At 43.5% G+C, this 19,214-nt stretch overlaps 2 protein-coding genes across 2 annotated transcripts; both read right to left on the bottom strand.

The window, feature by feature from the left end:
- Positions 1-9,416: 9,416 nt before the first annotated feature.
- LOC119321513 (CASP-like protein 4A2) lies at positions 9,417-11,476 on the bottom strand. Its single transcript, XM_037595160.1, has 4 exons — positions 11,106-11,476; positions 10,251-10,365; positions 9,927-10,122; positions 9,417-9,829 (listed from the first exon to the last, which is right to left on the bottom strand). Exons 1-4 carry the CDS (start codon positions 11,474-11,476, stop codon positions 9,690-9,692), a joined length of 822 nt encoding a protein of 273 aa, XP_037451057.1. The 3' UTR covers positions 9,417-9,689.
- Positions 11,477-13,636: 2,160 nt separating this feature from the next.
- LOC119325196 (cytochrome P450 72A15-like) lies at positions 13,637-15,871 on the bottom strand. The gene is made up of 4 exons (XM_037598945.1): positions 15,307-15,871; positions 14,928-15,172; positions 14,410-14,794; positions 13,637-14,330 (listed from the first exon to the last, which is right to left on the bottom strand). Exons 1-4 carry the CDS (start codon positions 15,820-15,822, stop codon positions 13,905-13,907), a joined length of 1,572 nt encoding a protein of 523 aa, XP_037454842.1. The 5' UTR covers positions 15,823-15,871; the 3' UTR covers positions 13,637-13,904.
- Between the last annotated feature and the right edge of the window lie 3,343 nt (positions 15,872-19,214).

Below are 19,214 nucleotides of genomic sequence, written 5' to 3'. Positions count from 1 at the left end.
TCCCCTCGTTGCTAGATTACTCCATAGATTGATCTTGGTGATGCGTAGAAATTTTTTGATTTCTGCTATGTTTCCCAACAGTGGCATCATGAGCTAGGTCTATGCCTAGTTTCTATGCACGAGTAGAACATAAGTTGTTGTGGGCGTTGATTTTTGTTCAATATGCTTACCGTTACTAGTCCAATCTTGTTTCGACGGTATTGTGGGATGAAGCGGCCCGGACCGACCTTACACGTACACTTACGTGAGCCAGGTTCCACCGACTGACATGCACTTGTTGCATAAGGTGGCTAGCGGGTGCCAGTCTCTCCCACTTTAGTCGGATCGAATTCGATGAAAAGGGTCCTTATGAAGGGTAAATAGCAATTGACATATCACGTTGTGGTTTTTGCGTAGGTAAGAAACGTTCTTGCTAGAAACCCATAGCAGCCACGTAAAACATGCAAACAACAATTAGAGGACGTCTAACTTGTTTTTGCAGGGTATGCTATGTGAGGTGATATGGCCAAAAGATTGTGATAAATAATATATGTGATGTATGAGATTGATCATGTTCTTGTAATAGGAATCACGACTTGCATGTCGATGAGTACGACAACCGGCAGGAGCCATAGGAGTTGTCTTAATTTATTGTATGACCTGCGTGTCAATGAACAACGCCATGTAATTACTTTACTTTATTGCTAAACCGTTAGCCATAGTAGTAGAAGTAATAGTTGTCGAGACAACTTCATGGAGACACGATGATGGAGATCATGATGATGGAGATCATGGTGTCATGCCGGTGATGATGATGATCATGGAGCCCCGAAGATGGAGATCAAAAGGAGCAAAATGATATTGGCCATATCATGTCATTTTTGATTGCATGTGATGTTTATCATGTTTATGCATCTTATTTGCTTAGAACGACGGTAGTAAATAAGATGATCCCTCATTAAAATTTCAAGAAAGTGTTCCCCCTAACTGTGCACCGTTGCGAAAGTTCGTTGTTTCGAAGCACCACGTGATGATCGGGTGTGATAGATTCTAACGTTCACATACAACGGGTGTAAGCCAGATTTACACACGCGAAACACTTAGGTTAACTTGACGAGCCTAGCATGTACAGACATGGCCTCGGAACACAAGAAACCGAAAGGTCGAGCATGAGTCGTATGGTAGATACGATCAACATGAAGATGTTCACCGATGTCTCACGTGATGATCGGACACGGCCTAGTTGACTCGGATCATGTAATCACTTAGATGACTAGAGGGATGTCTATCTGAGTGGGAGTTCATAAGATGAACTTATCTATCCTGAACATAGTCAAAAGATCTTTGCAAACTATGTCGTAAGCTCGCGCTTTAGTTCTACTGTTTAGATATGTTCCTAGAGAAAAAATTTAGTTGAAAGTTGATAGTAGGGATTATGCGGACTAGGTCCGTAAACTGAGGATTGTCCTCGTTGCTTTGTAGAAGGCTTATGTCCTTAATGCACCGTTCAGTGTGCTAAACCTCAAACGTCGTCTGTGGATGTTGCGAACATCTGACACGCACGTTTTGATAACTACGTGATAGTTCAGTGATGATAAACGGTTTAGAGTTGAGGCATCGAAGATGATTTCGAAACGTCGCGAAACATATGAGATGTTTCGAGGGCTGAAATTGGGATTTCAGGCTCGTGCCCACGTCAAGAGGTATAAGACCTCCGACGATTTTCTTAGCCTGCAAACTAAGGGAGAAAAACTCAATCATTGAGCTTGTGCTCAGATTGTCTGAGTACAACAATCACTTGAATCGAGTGGGAGTTGATCTTCCAGATGAAATAGTGATGTTTCTCCAAAGTCATTGCACCAAGCTACTAGAGCTTCGTGATGAACTATAACATATCAGGGATAGATATGATGATCCTTGAAATATTTGCGATGTTTGACACCGCGAAAGTAGAAATCAAGAAGGAGCATCAATTGTTGATGGTTAGTAAAACCACTAGTTTCAAGAATGGCAAGGGCAAGAAGGGATACTTCATGAAACGGCAAATCAGCTGCTGCTCTAGTGAAGAAACCCAAGGTTGAACCCAAACCCGAGACTCAGTGCTTCTTTAATATAGGGAACGGCCACTGGAGCAGAATTACCCTAGATACTTGGTAGATGAGAAGGCTGGCAAGGTAGATAGAAGTATATTGGATATACATTATGTTAATGTGTACTTTACTAGTACTCCTAGTAGCACCAGGGTATTAGATACCGGTTCGGTTGCTAAGTGTTAGTAACTCGAAATAAAAGCTACGGAATAAACAAAGACTAGCTAAAGGTGAGCTGACGATATGTGTTGGAAGTGTTTCCAAGATTGATGTGATCAAGCATCGCACGCTCTCTCTACCATCGAGATTGTGTTAAACCTAAATAATTGTTATTTGGTGTTTGCATTGAGCATAGACATGATTGGATTATGTCTATCGCAATACGGTTATTCATTTAAGGAGAATAATGGTTACTCTGTTTATTTGAATAATACCTTCAAAGGTCTTGCACCTGAAATGAATGGTTTATTGAATCTCGATCGTAGTGATACACATGTTCATGCCAAAAGATAGTAATGATAGTACCACCTACTTGTGGCACTGCCATGTAAGTCATATTGGTATAAAACGCATGAAGAAGCTCCATGTTGATGGATCTTTGGACTCACTCGTTTTTGAAAAGATTGAGACATGTGAACCATGTCTATTGGTATATACGCATGAAGAAACTCCATGCAGATGGACCGTTTGGACTCACTTGACTTTGAATCACTTGAGACATGCAAATCATACCTCATGGGCAAGATGACTGAAAGCCTCGTTTTCAGTAAAATGGAACAAGAAAGCAACTTGTTGGAAGTAATACATTTTGATGTGTGCACTCCAATGAATGCTGAGGCACGCAGTGGATATCGTTATGTTCTTACTTCATGGATGATTTGAGTAGATACTGAGTATATTTACTTGATGAAACATAAGTCTGAATTATTGAATGGTTCAAGTAATTTCAGAGTGAAGTTGAAGATCATCGTGACGAGAGGATAAAATGTCTATGATATGATCATAGAGATGAGTATCTGAGTTACGAACTTTGGAACGCAATTAAGACATTGTGGAAATTGTTTCACAATTAATACCGCCTGGAACACCATAGTGTGATGGTGTGTCCGAACATCATAGTTGCACCCTATTGGATATGGTGCGTACCATGATGTCTCTTATCAAATTACCACTATCGTTCATGGGTTAGGCATTAGAGACAACCACACTCACTTTAATAGGTCACCACGTAATTCCGTTGAGATGACACCGTTTGAACTATGGTTTGGAGAAACCTAAGTTGTCGTTTCTTAAAAGTTTGGGGCTGCGACGCTTATGTGAAAAAGTTTCAGGTTGATAAGCTCGAACCCAAAGCGGATAAAATGCATCTTCATAGGACACCCAAAACAGTTGGGTATACCTCCTAATTCAGATCCGAAAGCAATATGGATTGTTTCTTGAATCAGGTCCTTTCTCCAGGAAAAGTTTGTCTCAAAAATTGAGTGGGAGGATGGTGGAGACTTGATGAGGTTATTGAACCATCACTTGAACTAGTGTGTAGCAGGGCACAGGAAGTTGTTCCTGTGGCGCCTACACCAATTGAAGTAGAAGCTTATGATAGTGATCATGAAGTTTCGGATCAAGTCACTACCGTACCTCGTAGGGTGACAAGGATGCGTACTACTTCAGAGTGGTACAGTAATCCTGTCTTGAAAGGTCATGTTGCTAGACAACAATGAACCTACGAGCTATGGAGAAGCGATGGTGGGCCCATATTCCGACAAATGGTTAGAAGCCATGAAATCCGAGATAGGATCCATGTATCAGAGCAAAGCATGGACTTTTGTGGACTTGCCCGAGGATCGGCAAGCCATTGAGATAAATGGATCTTTAAGAAGAAGACGGACGTGGACGGTAATGTCACCGTCTATGAAGCTCGACTTGTGGCGAAGAGTTTTTCACAAGTTCAAGGAGTTGACTACGATGAGATTTTCTCATCCGTAGCGATGCTTCAGTCCGTCGGAATCATGTTAGCATTAGCTGCATTTCTGAAATCTGGCAGATGGATGTCAAAACGAGTTTCCTTACCAGTTTTCGTAAGGAAAGGTTGTATGTGATACAATCAGAAAGGTTTTGTCGATCCTAAGGATGCTAAAAGGTATGCTAGCTCCAGCGATCCTTCCTTGGACTAGAGCAAGCATCTCGGAGTTGGAATATACACTTTGATAAGATGATTAAAGATTTTGGGTTTATACAAAGTTTACGAGAAACTTGTATTTCCAAAGAAGCGAGTGGGAGCACTATAGAATTTCTGATAAGTATATGTTGTTGACATATTGTTGATCAGAAATGATGTAGAATTTCAGGAAAGCATATAGGGTTGTTTGAAATGTGTTTTTCAATAGAAAACCTCGATTAAGCTGCTTGAACATTGAGTATCAAGATCTATGAGGATAGATCAAAAACGCTAAATGGTACTTTCAAATGAGCACATACCTTGACATGATCTTGAAGGTGTTCAAGATGGATCAGTCAAAGAAAGAGTTCTTGCCAAAATTGTAAGGCATGAAGTTTAAGACTTAAAGCTCAACCACGGCAGAATAGAGAGAAAGGACAAAGGTCGTCCCCTATGCTTCAGATGTAGGCTCTATAGTATGTTATGCTGTGTACCGCACCGGAAGTGTGCCTTGCCATGAGTCAGTCAAGGGGTACAAGAATGATCCAGGAATGGATCATTGGACAGCGGTCAAAATTGTCCTTGGAGTAAATAAGGACATGTTTCTCGATTATGGAGGTGATAAAGAGTTCGGCGTAAAGGGTTACGTTGATGCAAGCTTTAACACCTATCCGAGTGACTCTGAGTAGCAAACCGGATACATATAGTGGAGCAACCATTTGGAATAGCTCCAAGTGGAGTGTGGAAGCAGCATTTACAATATGACCTAGAGATTTGCGAAGTACATACGGATCTGATTGTTGCAGACCCGTTGACTAAAACCTCTCTCACAAGCAAAACATGATCAAACCCCAGAACTCATTGAGTCTTAATCACATGATGATGTGAACTAGTTTAGTGACACTAGTAAACTCTTTGGATGGTGGTCACATGGCAATGTGACCTGTCAATGTTAATCACATGGCGATGTGAACTAGATTATTGACTCTAGTGCAAGTGGGAGACTGTTGGAAATATGCCCTAGAGGCAATAATAAATAAGTTATTATTATTATATTTCCTTGTTCATGATAATCGTTTATTATCCATGCTATAATTGTATTGATAGGAAACTCAGATACATGTCCCTAGTAAGCCTCTAGTTGACTAGCTCGTTGATCAATAGATGGTTACGGTTTCCTGACCATGGACATTGGATGTCGTTGATAACGGGATCACATCATTAGGAGAATGATGTGATGGACAAGACCCAATCCTAAGCCTAGCACAAAGATCGTGTAGTCTGTATGCTAAAGCTTTTCTAATGTCAAGTATCATTTCCTTAGATCATGAGATTGTGCAACTCCCGGATACCGTAGGAATGCTTTGGGTGTACCAAACGTCACAACGTAACTGGGTGGCTATAAAGGTGCACTACGGGTATCTCCGAAAGTGTATGTTGGGTTGGCACGAATCGAGACTGGGATTTGTCACTCTGTGTGACGGAGAGGTATCTCTGGGCCCACTCGGTAGGACATCATCATAATGTGCACAATGTGACCAAGGGGTTGATCACGGGATGATGTGTTATGGAACGAGTAAAGAGACTTGCCGGTAACGAGATTGAACAAGGTATCGGGATACCGACGATCGAATCTCGGGCAAGTACAATACCGCTAGACAAAGGGAATTGTATACGGGATTGCTTGAGTCCTTGACATCGTGGTTCATCCGATGAGATCATCGTGGAACATGTGGGAGCCAACATGGGTATCCAGATCTCGCTGTTGGTTATTGACAGGAGAGTTGTCTCGGTCATGTCTGCATGGTTCCCGAACCCGTAGGGTCTACACACTTAAGGTTCGATGACGCTAGGGTTATAGGGAATAGATATACGTGGTTACCGAATGTTGTTCAGAGTCCCAGATGAGATCCCGGACATCACGAGGAGTTCCGGAATGGTCCAGAGGTAAAGATTTATATATGGGAAGTCCTGTTTTGGTCACCGGAAAAGTTTTGGGTGCTATCGGTAACGTATCGGGACCACCGGGAGGGTCCCAGGGGTCCACCAAGTGGGGCCACCAGCACCAGATGGCAGCATGGGCCAAGTGTGGGAGGGGACCAGCCCCAGGTGGGCTGGTGCGCCCCCCCACCAAGGCCCAAGGCGTCTAGGGTTTGGGGAGGGGGCGCCCCACCTTGCTTGGGGGGCAAGTTTCCCCCTCTCCCCCCCTTGGCCGCCACCCTAGATGGGTTTTGGGCTGCCGCACCCCTTGGTGTGGGAACCCTAGAGGGGGCGCAGTCCCCTCCCTCTCCCCCTATATATACTTGAGGTTTTGGGGCTGCCATACACAAGAGTTTCCACCTCTCCCTGGCACAGCCCTACCTCTCTTTCTCCTCATATCTCGCGGTGCTTGGCGAAGCCTTGCTCGAATACCACGCTCCTCCATCACCACCACGCCGTTGTGCTGCTGCTGGACGGAGTCTTCCCCAACCTATCCCTCTCTCCTTGCTGGATCAAGGCATGGGAGACGTCACCGGGCTGCACGTGTGTTGAACGCGGAGGTGCCGTCCATTCGGCACTAGGATCTCCGGTGATTTGGATCACGACGAGTACGACTCCCTCAACCCCGTTCTCTTGAACGCTTCCGCTTAGCGATCTACAAGGGTATGTAGATGCACTCTCCGATTACTCCATAGATTGATCTTGGTGATGCGTAGAAATTTTTTGATTTCTGCTACGTTCCCCAACAATAAACCCGCGCTACTACTATCAACTTAGTAGTAGCGCGGGTTCATACCCCTCGCTACTACTATGGCATGTCCCGGGGGGCACGGTAGAGACTGCTTAGCAGTAGCAAGGGTTAAAAACCCGCGCTACTACTATCAACTTAGTAGCAGCGAGGGGTAAAAAACCACACTACTACTAAGTAGCAGCAGCGAGGGGTATAAACCCGCGCTACTAGTAAGCGCCTGCCTGTAAGCTTTTCCCTAGTAGTGTTGGGTTCTGTTATATTGCGAAGCAAAGGGAATAGTGTTCGCAAACATAAGGTTTGCCTGATAATTATTCTTCTATGTGTAGGAGTCAATATGGATGGCCAGATCCCGCTGTCGTTTATTGATCTGAAGGTGCTCCGGGTCAGTATGCACATTACCGAACCTACGGGGTCACAGGCTTAAGGCTCACCAATTTGTTTAGCACTAGAAGTGTTTGGAGCGTGAGAGGTATTCACCGGATTAGTTCCAGGAAGTTTGGGAATCTTTCAAAGAGAAAATCAAAAAAAATTGGTAAACCGGGAAGGTCCCGGAGGACCCCTAAAGCCAGCGAAAGGCTTCCCGCAACCTTCCAGGATATTCTGGAGGGGCGCCATGGGCTGCCCACTTGGGTGAGTCCAAGTGGGCCAACCACTTGGCCCCAATTGCGGGCTCCCCTTTGCCTTGTTGGGCAAGTGGGGGAAGGGGGGGGGGGCTTAGTGGGGCGCCCACCTTTGGCACGTCGACACTAGGAGGAGGTGCCTCCTCTTCTAAGGCAGCCCTACCTCCTACACATCCTATAAATATGAGAGGAGCAGCCCCTCTAAACACATCTCATCTGGCGCAGAGGCTGCCCCATCTCTCTCTCTCTCTCTCTTTCTCTCTCACGAAAAGTTCTTATGCCGTCAGGCTGCTCCACCTCCACCTCTAGTTCTTTGGTAGGCTCTCATTCTAGACGGGTGGAAGCCCTGCTGGATTGGTGTTTCCGTACTCCTGGATACTGGCAGAGGGATCATCTATTTGATCCTAGTTCGAGGGGGGAAATTCCAACGGTTGGGAGGTTTAATCCTAGCTAGGGGAATATGTAACAAAGGTCTTCACCCAGTCTTCTCTCCTCTACGTTAGTTGGTAAAGATAGGATCTAAACCTCTCTTGCGTCTTGATAGTGATCCTGGGCATGTACGTAAGTACGAGTAAAAGAATATTTTTTGTACTATGTTCCCTAACAATAGCCAGCCAATTAATCTCCTTGATAAGACACACCAACTGCCAAAATCCGAAGAATGGCAACAGATCTGGCAACACAAACTTTCGTAGGCTCTTCGTCAACGCCGGATCAGACATCGCCGAGGTAGGTAGATGTCAAAGAGACCTTATTCCAACACGTCATTGTTGCCGTCACAACCTCGTCGATGCCGCTATGAAGACAAAACATAAAGAAAAGAAAAATGAGATAGAAGGGTCCCACTCCTCTTGTCACCATCGAGGTTGCTGGTTGGAGGAGAGGAGGGGGACCGAGGCGGCGACATGGAGAAGACCTTTGGTGCCGGCGGCTAGGGTTGGCAATAGGAGGTGGGCAAAAAAGCTTCGCCCTTCTTACCTCTCGAGAAGAAAGAGTTTTAAACTTATAAGTGAATTCTCAGTGCTTATTATTTGCCCAAGTGTCCTTAAAATGGTACCACCTCTGTCCAGAATTACTTGTCGTTCATGTATCTAGCAGTAAAATACGCCTAGATACATCCATTTGAGCAACAAGTGCATTGGACGTGGCTTAAAGTTTTTTTTTTGCGGTATTGATTGCGACAAAGATAGTTTGATAGTACTATTCCGAAGATGAAATTAACAACCACAAGATACTATTTTCTTAGACTTAGCTCCACCTGGTATAGTTGCTAGTACTACTTTGAGAATTGCTTTATTCTTATGGTTATTTGCATATTGTTCTACATCGACATATTCATGGAGAGACAAGCAGTGATTGCCGATGCACCATAACCTCAATGCAACATCGTTTGAAAAAAACGAGTCCAACAAAGGAACCCCGTACGCCACTTGGGTCAGATAAAGAAAGAACAATGCTATTCTTACAAAAAATAAAATTGTACGCATTAGTTCAATGCGCTGTCAGTTATTCTTCAGACGCCAATGCGACCCTGCCAATGGGTTATCCCCCAATTCTCTAGTGCTACATCGTTACATCAGGCATTGCAAAACCAGAATAGCTAATGATTTACATAGACTAGATAATGCATTATAGACATGAAATGCATCGACATCACGACATAGGTGTTCGGTGACAACCAAACCAAAGACAAAATAAATACTCCCTCCGTTCGAAAATACTTGTCATCAAAAAGAATAAAAGGGATGTATCTAGATGTATTTTAGTTCTAGATACATCCCTTTTCATCCATTTTGATGACAAGTATTTTTGGACGGAGGGAGTAATCTATTACGGGGTACAAGCTCTGAATTCCCAGTTTTAAGGGTTTGGGCTCATCTCCTTGGACACATCTCTGATAGTCATACTACTGTACATGCTGACGAGCGACCACCTTTTCACCGTCAAGTGTCAACCTCCTGCAGCCGTTGCTCGGGGTTCTCGCTGCTGCTAAGCATTGTCTCTTGCATCATCTGGAGCTCTTCATGATATGTGCTTTCTCCATGACCTTCGAAATGTGAAAAACCATTCTGCTTACCAGAGTAGTAACAGACACAGATTCTCACATCTAACATTTAGAAACTAAACGATAATTGTAGACCACTGGGAGCAGGCTGAATACGATATTCAGGTCGGGCACCAATGTACCCACCACCAGCGGGATGGACAAATGTTGCCGGGCACACTCCACAACCGCCAAAGTTCTTCCAGTCAACTACAGGTGTGTATAATTAAGGAAATAAATAAAATTAGCACCACAACAAAGCCTTAAAGAATTTATCAAAATAAATTTTCAAGCTACACAAGCACACCTGAGTCGAACTTGAAGCATGAAACACACGACAGACCATCTGCATCGATTGTCAGCTCAGCAAAGAAGTACTTGGGAACAAGATCATCACAGCTGCTGGAAACTTTACGCCTAGCAAGAAAATTTGCATGCAGGCACGGACCACAGTAGGAAAAGCTTTTGACGCCCACTGCTTCAACCAGCTCATGCTCATCCCCCTAAAATATTATAACAAACAAACATAAGAGGGTGCTCACAAGATGGATATATTTGTAAATGTTGAATGACCACCCAGTCACAAAGTGGCACACTATGCACTGTTTATAAACTCCAGGAAGATCAGAACCTGATTCATGTCGTTGTAGCGCTCCAAACCCTTGCGCGCACATGCTGGGGCGTTCCAAAGTTCAGCTCGCTTAAGTTGCTTCTTGGATAAGCCTGGCTGATCCAGCTTAATTTCCCTGAAAGAGCACAAGTGTCAACATCACGCACATTTCTTGATTTCAAATGTCCATCCAACAACTAGTATGATTTAATACCGAACGCCATTGTCACACCGAACAGAATCTGACAGAAGGGAATTCAAGCGCCAGGTCTTTGAAGAAAAAAAAAATCAAAACTGCATGAAACAAACAATTTTGGACCTGAGCTGCTATGACTACTAGTAGGAGGCTATTTCTTGTGCTTCTTAACGGCAACGCTGAATATAAGACATGAAGGACAACAAACTGTGTCGTATAAACAGAAGACAAGGGGAGCACATGATTAAACCATGTCACGACCAGTCATACCAAATATGGATAGATGAAGCAAATATTTTGGCTCCATATTAAGATCATGGAGAGATTTGTATCATATTCGAAAGCGGATCAAGGATTGATGTGGCTTGACTGCTCTAGGATCAACCAGATTTTGTTCAGTCAATAAGTTGCCACTTGTAGCAATTTAAAGGAGAATGTCCTAGGCTCCGAGCAATGTGAATGTATGCAGAAACAACTAAACCAGCTGTTCAGAAGTACTATATATAGACAGACAAAAGACAATTACTATTGTGCTGAAGCTTCGACCCCCTGACCAATTGCCACTAGCGCTTAATTCAGCATCCATCAACCAAATCCAATTATCCAAAGCATGCAGCGCATTGTGAGGATCAAGTTATGGAATTGATTGCGTCGCGGGGGATGAAGATGTAGAGAGATACCTTTTCTCGTACCACGGATGGGGGGTAGGCTTGTGGATGCCGGTATCCGGGGCTCGGTGGTTGCGGAGCACGTAGGCTGTGCGAGGCGAGTCCCCGCGCTCGGGCGGAGGAACCGGGGCCTCCGCGCGGGGTGCGGGGGGAGGAGGCAACGCGACCACATCCACCAATTCCCGATCGCTGTAACGGGGCGAGGATGATCGCGCAGCCCTCGCGGCGGGAACGGAGGGCTCGGCCTCGCGCGGAGGAGCCGGGCGCTTGGTGCGCCTGGTCCGGCGTGCCGGAGGAGGCGTCGCCGCCTCGGGCATGGACCGCTGGAGGCGCTTGGATCTCCGGGGTTCCCTGGTCGCGGGCGCGTCATGGAGCCCAGTCATGTCGACGATGGCTTCCGGGCTGCGGCGGGGAGGAAGATGAAGATCAAGACGGGGCACGCTCAATTCGAGGTCGGAACGGTCTGCAAGTCGTCCAAAGGCCAAACCAAAGTGTTCGTCGGGAGGACATGGGGCGTACGTCCTGGTGGGCCGGCCAATGACATCGCAACAATTTGTTTGGGCTTGTAGAAAAGGTTCAATAAATTTTATATATTTAAAACATATTCGTGAATTTGAAGAAAAAAAAAGTTCATAAGTCCAGAAAATGTGAGTTTAAAAAATTTCATGAATTTATAAAAACAAAAATCAAAAAGGAAAAACAAAAAAAAAACATCCATCCTAAAAAAACCACCCAAGAAAAAGTAGAGGAAAAAGGTTTCCAAAACCGGTACAAAAAAAAAGAGGAAGCGAACATGAGGGGTGTGGGCGCTGCGTAGCAAATGCACTGTAACTGGCGCTATAAGCACCAAATAGGATTTGCCGGTTTTTAACTTGATATATACTTCTAACAAAGAGGCTTTTGACCCTTTTTTTGTACAATACGAGGCTTTTTTGACAACCATGCTAGAGCCTTAGATTTTTTTCCCCAGGTGCATTCTTTTCGGCTCTAACTTGGAAACAACATAAGGATGGTCATGAAGCTTTTTAAATTCATTGGGTTTACAGGTCTGCGGGAACTGATAAAACGGTTTCAACGACTCCAAAGCATAGACATAATAGTTAAACAAATAAATATAATCTTGCACCCTTGTAAACTATATATTTAAAACACATGAAAGGTTGTATAAGTGACATGCATATTTGACCAATAGGAGGCTTACCTAGTATCTTGTGAGGGTGTTTAACATGCATTACTTCCATACAAAACGTGCTATAATAAGCACATACACTTGAGGGTACCAAGGTGCAATGGTAGTGTTGACACGGAAGGAAAGCCAAACATACAAACTACTTTTGACATGAATTTCATTTCGGCTATGAAGAGCTCTATTCTTGATGAGGTTCCATCTCGTGCCGACTTCCGTGCGATGTTTATTATGTATGGTCACACTGAAGGTCCACCACTAATAGAGAACATGGCCCCGATGGCATAGGAATGCTTCCTGAAAGAAGATCATTTCTCCCATGCATGTTCTATCCTTGAGCATTGCTTCCCGCAATGCCCCATATTTCACACTTAAACAATCTATAATTTTAATAGTATTCAACCTTCATGACCTTGAACTCTAGAATCCTCTGGCATGGTATATGTTAGAAACCTCTAGGAAGGTATATTGCCAATAGTACTAGTAAAAGTAGAAAATATACTAATATATAGTATATAATGAATCACACGCCAATTCTAAAAAATTAGACACATGATATTTTTACATAAAGTAAAAAACACCAAGTATAAGAATATCTAGTATTCCCTTTGTTCTTTTATAGTGTGCATTAGTTTTGGGAGAAATTCCAATTTGTAAGGTGTATTTGGTTTTCACCCCTTTGATTACCCATTGTGTGACTAATCATCACGCGGGTCTCGCGGAACGGGCACTTTGGTCACGTGGCAACGATGATGATCCCATGCAATCTTGCAAGGAGAGGAGTTACCCATCACTGCATAGCAAAACCGCCGACCCTACAATCTGTGACCAACATGCCAACCATGGGTAGCTACTAGGCATGCATATTTATTGCAATCACATACATATTTGGCCCTCGTAAGCTATTACAACTAGTTCCTTTTCGATAGAAATATTGATTAAAGAATGTGACTTTCAACATGTAGGCGTAACGTCCTTCACTTGCTTTCCTTCTTTAATTTGTTACTTCACACCTTCTTTTTAGATGACCTGCATTAGTCACCGATTTTTGCCATTGAAAAACTTTCTATTTCCACCTTTCCCAATAGTACATAAGGATGGCTTGAAGGGCTGAGAGGATGTAATCATCATTATTGCCTATCAAGCTATCATATCTAAGGCCCATTGGATTTTCGAGCCATCTGTTCAAGGAAGATCATAAGCAAAGCAATGGTGGAAATAATGTTCCTCCTTCCCACATCTTTTACATACTCCTGAATGTTTCTTGATCTTGTTAGTTTTCTCAACAATTAATGGATATCTCCCTCGACTTAGGGAACCTTCACGAGAAGAAATGGACCCTTGAGTGCCATGAGACTTTCCTTTGAAGATTCAATATTCATGAAGCGACATCTTAACAAGCGTCTGAAGGAAGGATATATAGCGAAAAAGGACGTATCTTCCTTTCCACAGTACAACATGAAAAATTAAAATCAAGAACAAACATATATTTTTCTAGCAGTGTTTATGTGCAACATGGTTGGACTTTATTTCAAACATTTGTAGGTATGAAAGCTTATTACATGGCCAACCACTAAACACTATGTAATAAAATGACATCATGCACACTGCTATAATACTGACCGTCATATTGCCCTGAGCTTAATTTGTGCACCATGCATGGGGCGCAACATTTTCTGGTTATGCAGCATATGAGAATACGTCGGGCCAAGGTCGAATTCGAAATGTTGAAGGATCATGCACAAAGCCATCTTGGCCTCAAGCAGAGCAAAATTCTGACCGATGCAGATCCGTGGACCCCAACCAAATGGGAGGAAGGCACCAGGATCCTTGGATGCCTTGGCGATCCCATCAGCAAACCTTTCTGGCTTGAACTCATGCACATCGCTTCCCCATATGTCTGGGTCATGGTGGATAAGCAGCACAGGAAGCTCGATGATCACACCGGCAGGGTAGGTGATGCTTTCAATCTCTATCTCCTTGTATGTTTTTCGCATGAATGCAACGGCCGGCGGATAAAGACGGAGAACCTCGTAAAGAATCATGGTCACCTACAAGTAGAGTGGTAAATTTTAAAACTCTAGTTGCCATTAGTTTAGTGTTAGTAGTGCAATATCAAAATGTACTCACGGTTTTGAGTTTGCTAAAGCCGTCATACTCGGGCTTCTTCTTCTCAAATAGGCCAAGGACCTCCTCCCTTGCACGGTCTTGCCACTCGGGGTGCATGGCCAGTACGATCATTGTCCAGGTGAGCAATACAGATGTTGTCTCGGACCCTGCAAAATAGAACAATTTGCATTCCTCTATCACTTCTTCAATTGTCATTCCTAGGATGGGTTGACCCTTGTCATCTGTTCCCCTCATGTTTGACTCAAGCATTAAGCCGAGTAAATCATCCTTGGTGCTTTCTCCTTGTTGCATGGATTGCATTCTTTTTTCAATTAGACCTCGTAGAATGGATTCAATCTCGTTATTAGTGTGACGCATCAGTCTGTTCTTCTTGGTAGGCAAGGACCTGCAAGTTGCGTTGGTCCGATGTGTATCAGTACATATATATGAACTGTGTCTACTAAATGAGTAGGTATATTTTACAAAAGAACTGTGCATTGCGTGATTGAGATGATTAAGACTTAAGAGGAGTTACTCACATATAACCAGGAATGAAGATCTTCTTAACTTCAGCCACAATGCGGTCGGCTTGCACAGATTGCAGCTCGAAAATCCGTCTACCTTCGAGGTAGCTGCTGCCGAACGCGGTTCGTGAGATGACATCTCCGGTGAGGGTTTGAAACTCTGGGCAGACATCCACCTCACACCAACCGTCAGAACCAAGGGACTGAGTCCATCTGCTCACAAGCTCTTCACAGCATGCAGAGAATGCTGGCATCATGAACTGGAAATTGAGGGAGCCATGCGTGATCTTCAGTAATGAACTTACTCATTGTAGTAGTAGTAAAACTATTCAACTGAAATTAATACTCCCTCCGTAAACTAATATAACAGTAATAGTAAATAAATTACATTTACCTTGAGCTTCTCGATATGGAACGCCGGGTTAAGGATCCTCCTGTGCTTGACCCACTTCTCACCCTCATAGACCGCGACGCCGCCAGCGAGGAGCCTGGTCAGCGTCGGGAACTGGAGCTTCTCGAAGTGGCCGAACTTGTTGGACATCACCTCCCGGGTGACGCCGGGGTCGGCGATGGTCACCTTGGGGACGGGGCCGAACCAGGAGACGCACGTCTTGCCGTGCTCCCGGACGGTGTTGCAGAGGTACGGCGCGACGTGGGCGCGTATGTCATGGCACCGCAGCGGCAGCGCCCTGGACGACGCCTCTTTGCCCTGCCGCCCGTAGTCGCCGAGGTCGCCGACGGGGAAGCGGTACGGCGTCCCGCGGAGGCCCTGCGCACGCAGCGCCCGCTGGAGCCGCCGTGGCCGCCACCACGTGTAGTCAACCAGCCGCTTGACCTGCCAGAGAAGCGCCAGGCCCAGGAGGCTCCATAGCACCGTGGCTGGGGAACTCACCAGCAGTCCAAGAACCATTGCTTTGTTTCTCGAGAGAGATGGGGGAAGAAAGGCTAGATGATAGTGAACTGTGTACTTGATGAGTGGGTGAGGGGTTCCGCCACGGAATATATAGAAGGCAGTGCCACAGAATTCCATGGATTGGGACAGATTGGTCAACAATGCCTGCCACGTCCGTTGGTCCGTTGCTCCCAAGGAACTTGATGGAGAAGAAACTAAAATGGATCTGGTTGGGCAGATTATGGACGGTGACGCGGCAGGCCTCCATGTGGGCGCTGTTTCCTCTCTGCTTCGTGTTGCTTGGCTTGAGCTCAGACTTTTCTGTGGGGAGGTTGGATGTAGTACTGCCTTAAAATATTTTATAGGGACTAGCACATATGCCCGTGCGTTGCAACGGGAGAGTTTCTTTTACGAGAACCATCGAAAAAAATAGTTAATGTGTCCATCAAAACGGTCTTCACAATAGTGGGGCGATAGAGCGGAGAGCTGTGGTGTTCTCGCGGGTCATATTTAACCCGCGAGATCTTTATAGTACGGGGTTGGTGGGAGTGGCGGCCACTATCCAATTTGTGCATTTTTTTCCTTCAGGCACACCTCCTTGTCGAGGTTGTGGTGACCTCCTGATATTTTTTAAAACATGCAAGATTTTTTTTTCTCAAAAAAGGTTAATTTCTAGAATAAGGAAAACAAAACTTGAAATAGAAAGATTTTCTTAAATTCACAAATACTTTTTGAAAACATGACCATTTTTTAAGGCAGGGAAACGAACATTTTCTGAATTTGTGAACAATTTTTTAAAATGGAAACTTGTTTTGAACATTCAAATCTATTTTTAAAAATTTATTTTTAATCACCAAAATTATTTTGAATTTGTGAACATTTTTATAAAATGAATATTTTTCGAATTTCTATTGTTTTTTATATAATTTATTTTAGAAATCTATAAAAAATTAAAAAAATCTTTTGAAAATACGAATTTTTTTTAATTTCAAACAAATTGAGAACGAAAATAAAAATTTCAATTTTCAAATGTTTTTCAAAGTGGGAACAAATTTTGAAATTCTAAGATTTACCCAAAAATAGTAAAAAAGAAATTTTTGAAAATGTATTAAATTAATTTATGGGAAAAGGAAAAAATAAATTGAAAGGGAAAAATAAAAATAGAAAAAGAATACAGAAAAAATAGAAATGGGCCAGCCCGGCGACCGACGGGAAGCTCCAACTATATGTCGTGCTGAGTGACAAATAAGGTTTCCCAGCTCCGTGCGCAGGATATATATGGGTGGCTTTTCTGGGCCTTAGTGCGTGCGGCCCACGTATGAAATTCCGGACAAAACTTTTTTATTTTTTAGCAGATGGACCACGAAAATTTAGTACCACCTCCGATATAAGAAAAATATTTTCGGCGGTGAACGGATGAAAACATTGGAAAAACGCACCTTGCTTTATTAGTAGGTATAGGTATAAATATAGATATAGATATAGATTTTGGACGTAGTGCTGAACAACGCACGATTGGTTCATTTGTAACACTAAAGAACCAAATCATGACATTTAAACTTGAACATTTTGGAACAGAATATAATGTAAAGAATTCTAAAAAAAAGGAATATAATGTAAAGAAGTACCTGTGTACCTCGTCCCTAGGAATACAAACAGGAAACAACCAAATAAGCACTTCGTTTTTTTTTCCTGAGATTTTGTGGCCGCTGTTTTCTTTCTGCTTTGTGTTGCTCGGCTTGAGCTCAGAAATCATTTTGTGAGATGGTATGGTCGCTGTTCTGGTCAAATCTCCAGTATTTGTCCTAGTGAAGGATGGGAAATCTCTATTGCTCATTCGCACGAAATCATGATTAAGGAGTATTCCTTTTAAAGATCACCCCCTCCCCCGTTGTGACAAGTGGTGCGTTGTATGTACATCACTTGTCGCAACCTGAGAGTTTCTCTTTTTTTTCATAAATCCGTTTATTTAAAACGTTTTATCTCTTAAACTGCGCGCCTAAATCTCGATCCGTTTTCAACGTTGGATCTTTCCTCGCGTCGAGATCTTCAAAACTAGATCCAATGTTGATAGGTTTTGATGAACTTTCTTTTCACGAAAAACTCGGACGAAACAAACGAACCGGGAGCACGGTTTTTTCCTTTTTTTGAAGCCGTTTCCGAGAGGCACGACCCTCTCGCGGAAGAAAAACCATGCCTCTCGCAAAAATAAAAGAGAAACCATATTTTTTTTCGTTTCCGAGAGGCATGGCCGTGCCTCTCGTGGAAGCAAAATCGTGCCTCTCATGGAAGAAAAAAAAGAGAGAAAACGCGTACTTTTTCTTCGTTTCTCTCGTGGAAAACGTGTTTTCTCTCACGGATTTCTCCCGCGGAAGAAAAAACATGCCTCTCGTGAAAGGAAAAAACACACACGTTTTTTTCGCTTCCAGCCACGCCTCTCGCGAAAGCAAAACCGTGCCTCTCACGAAAGAAAGAAAAGAGAAAACCCGTATTTTTTTCCGTTTCTCTCACGGAAAACGTGTTTTCTCTCACGGATTTCTCTCGTGGAAGCAAGACCGTGCCTCTCGCGGAAGGAAAGAAAGAAAAGAAAACACGTTTTTTTTCGATTTCAAGAGGCACGACCGTGCCTCTCTCGAAAAAAAAACACGTTTTTTTTTATTTTCGAGAGGCACGACCGTGCCTCTCGCAAAAGCAAAACCGTCCCTCGTGCGGAAGAAAAACCATGCCTCTCACGGGGAAAAACACATTGTTGCAGATCCCCAAAGCGGATGTAATGGTTCAACGAGCCTCCTCGTTGTTGTTGCAGTTGACATGATAGGTAGTGTGTCCCACAAAGAAAGAAATGTGTCAAAGAAGAAGAGAACAAGGGCTCGTGATGGCAACTCATGAAGACGGCACACAAGGGCTTGCGGATAATTTGTTCGTACTCCCTCCGTTCTTAAATATTTGTTTTTTTAGAGTTTCAAATTGACTACCACATACGGATGTATATAGACATGTTTTAGAGAATACATTCACTCATTTTGCTTCGTATGTAGTCACTTATTGAAATTTCTAGAAAGACAACTATTTAGGAACGGAGGTAGTAGATGTTAGTGGCACGACCACAATTCAAGAAAACTTACTGGCAATGATCAAATATCAGAATTGGATAGTGATGCATACATGATTTTCCATTAAATAAATGGGTGAGTTTGGGTTCATCTCCAACCTTGTATGTCCCTAGAATATGGAGTACAAAACACACATTTGCGATGTGAACTAACTAGAATGGATCATGGAAATAACAATGCATGTGAGGATGTGCCATGACGCATTATTGCTATAGGCGGTATAGTCGGATAATCTATGTAGCTTGTAGAGTATTTTGTTTAAATACACACACACACACACACACACACAGAGAGAGA

Source organism: Triticum dicoccoides, chromosome 6B, assembly GCF_002162155.2.
Source record: "Triticum dicoccoides isolate Atlit2015 ecotype Zavitan chromosome 6B, WEW_v2.0, whole genome shotgun sequence".
Lineage (NCBI taxonomy): Eukaryota > Viridiplantae > Streptophyta > Magnoliopsida > Poales > Poaceae > Triticum > Triticum dicoccoides.
Note: the sequence above shows the minus strand (reverse complement) of the source record. Positions and strands in the feature narration are given on the sequence as shown.

What these genes read in the sequence shown, in the direction of transcription:
- LOC119321513 (XM_037595160.1), bottom strand. Translation starts at nt 11,476, where the DNA reads ATGACTGGGCTCCATGACGCGCCCGCGACCAGGGAACCCCGGAGATCC. An exon ending in GCTACAACGACATGAATCAG is followed by an intron (nt 10,123 to 10,250) that starts GTTCTGATCTTC and finishes ATAATATTTTAG; the next exon opens with GGGGATGAGCATGAGCTGGT. An exon ending in ATGCTTCAAGTTCGACTCAG is followed by an intron (nt 9,830 to 9,926) that starts GTGTGCTTGTGT and finishes ACACACCTGTAG; the next exon opens with TTGACTGGAAGAACTTTGGC.
- LOC119325196 (XM_037598945.1), bottom strand. Translation starts at nt 15,822, where the DNA reads ATGGTTCTTGGACTGCTGGTGAGTTCCCCAGCCACGGTGCTATGGAGC. An exon ending in TCCATATCGAGAAGCTCAAG is followed by an intron (nt 15,173 to 15,306) that starts GTAAATGTAATT and finishes CTCAATTTCCAG; the next exon opens with TTCATGATGCCAGCATTCTC. An exon ending in ATCTTCATTCCTGGTTATAT is followed by an intron (nt 14,795 to 14,927) that starts GTGAGTAACTCC and finishes CGCAACTTGCAG; the next exon opens with GTCCTTGCCTACCAAGAAGA.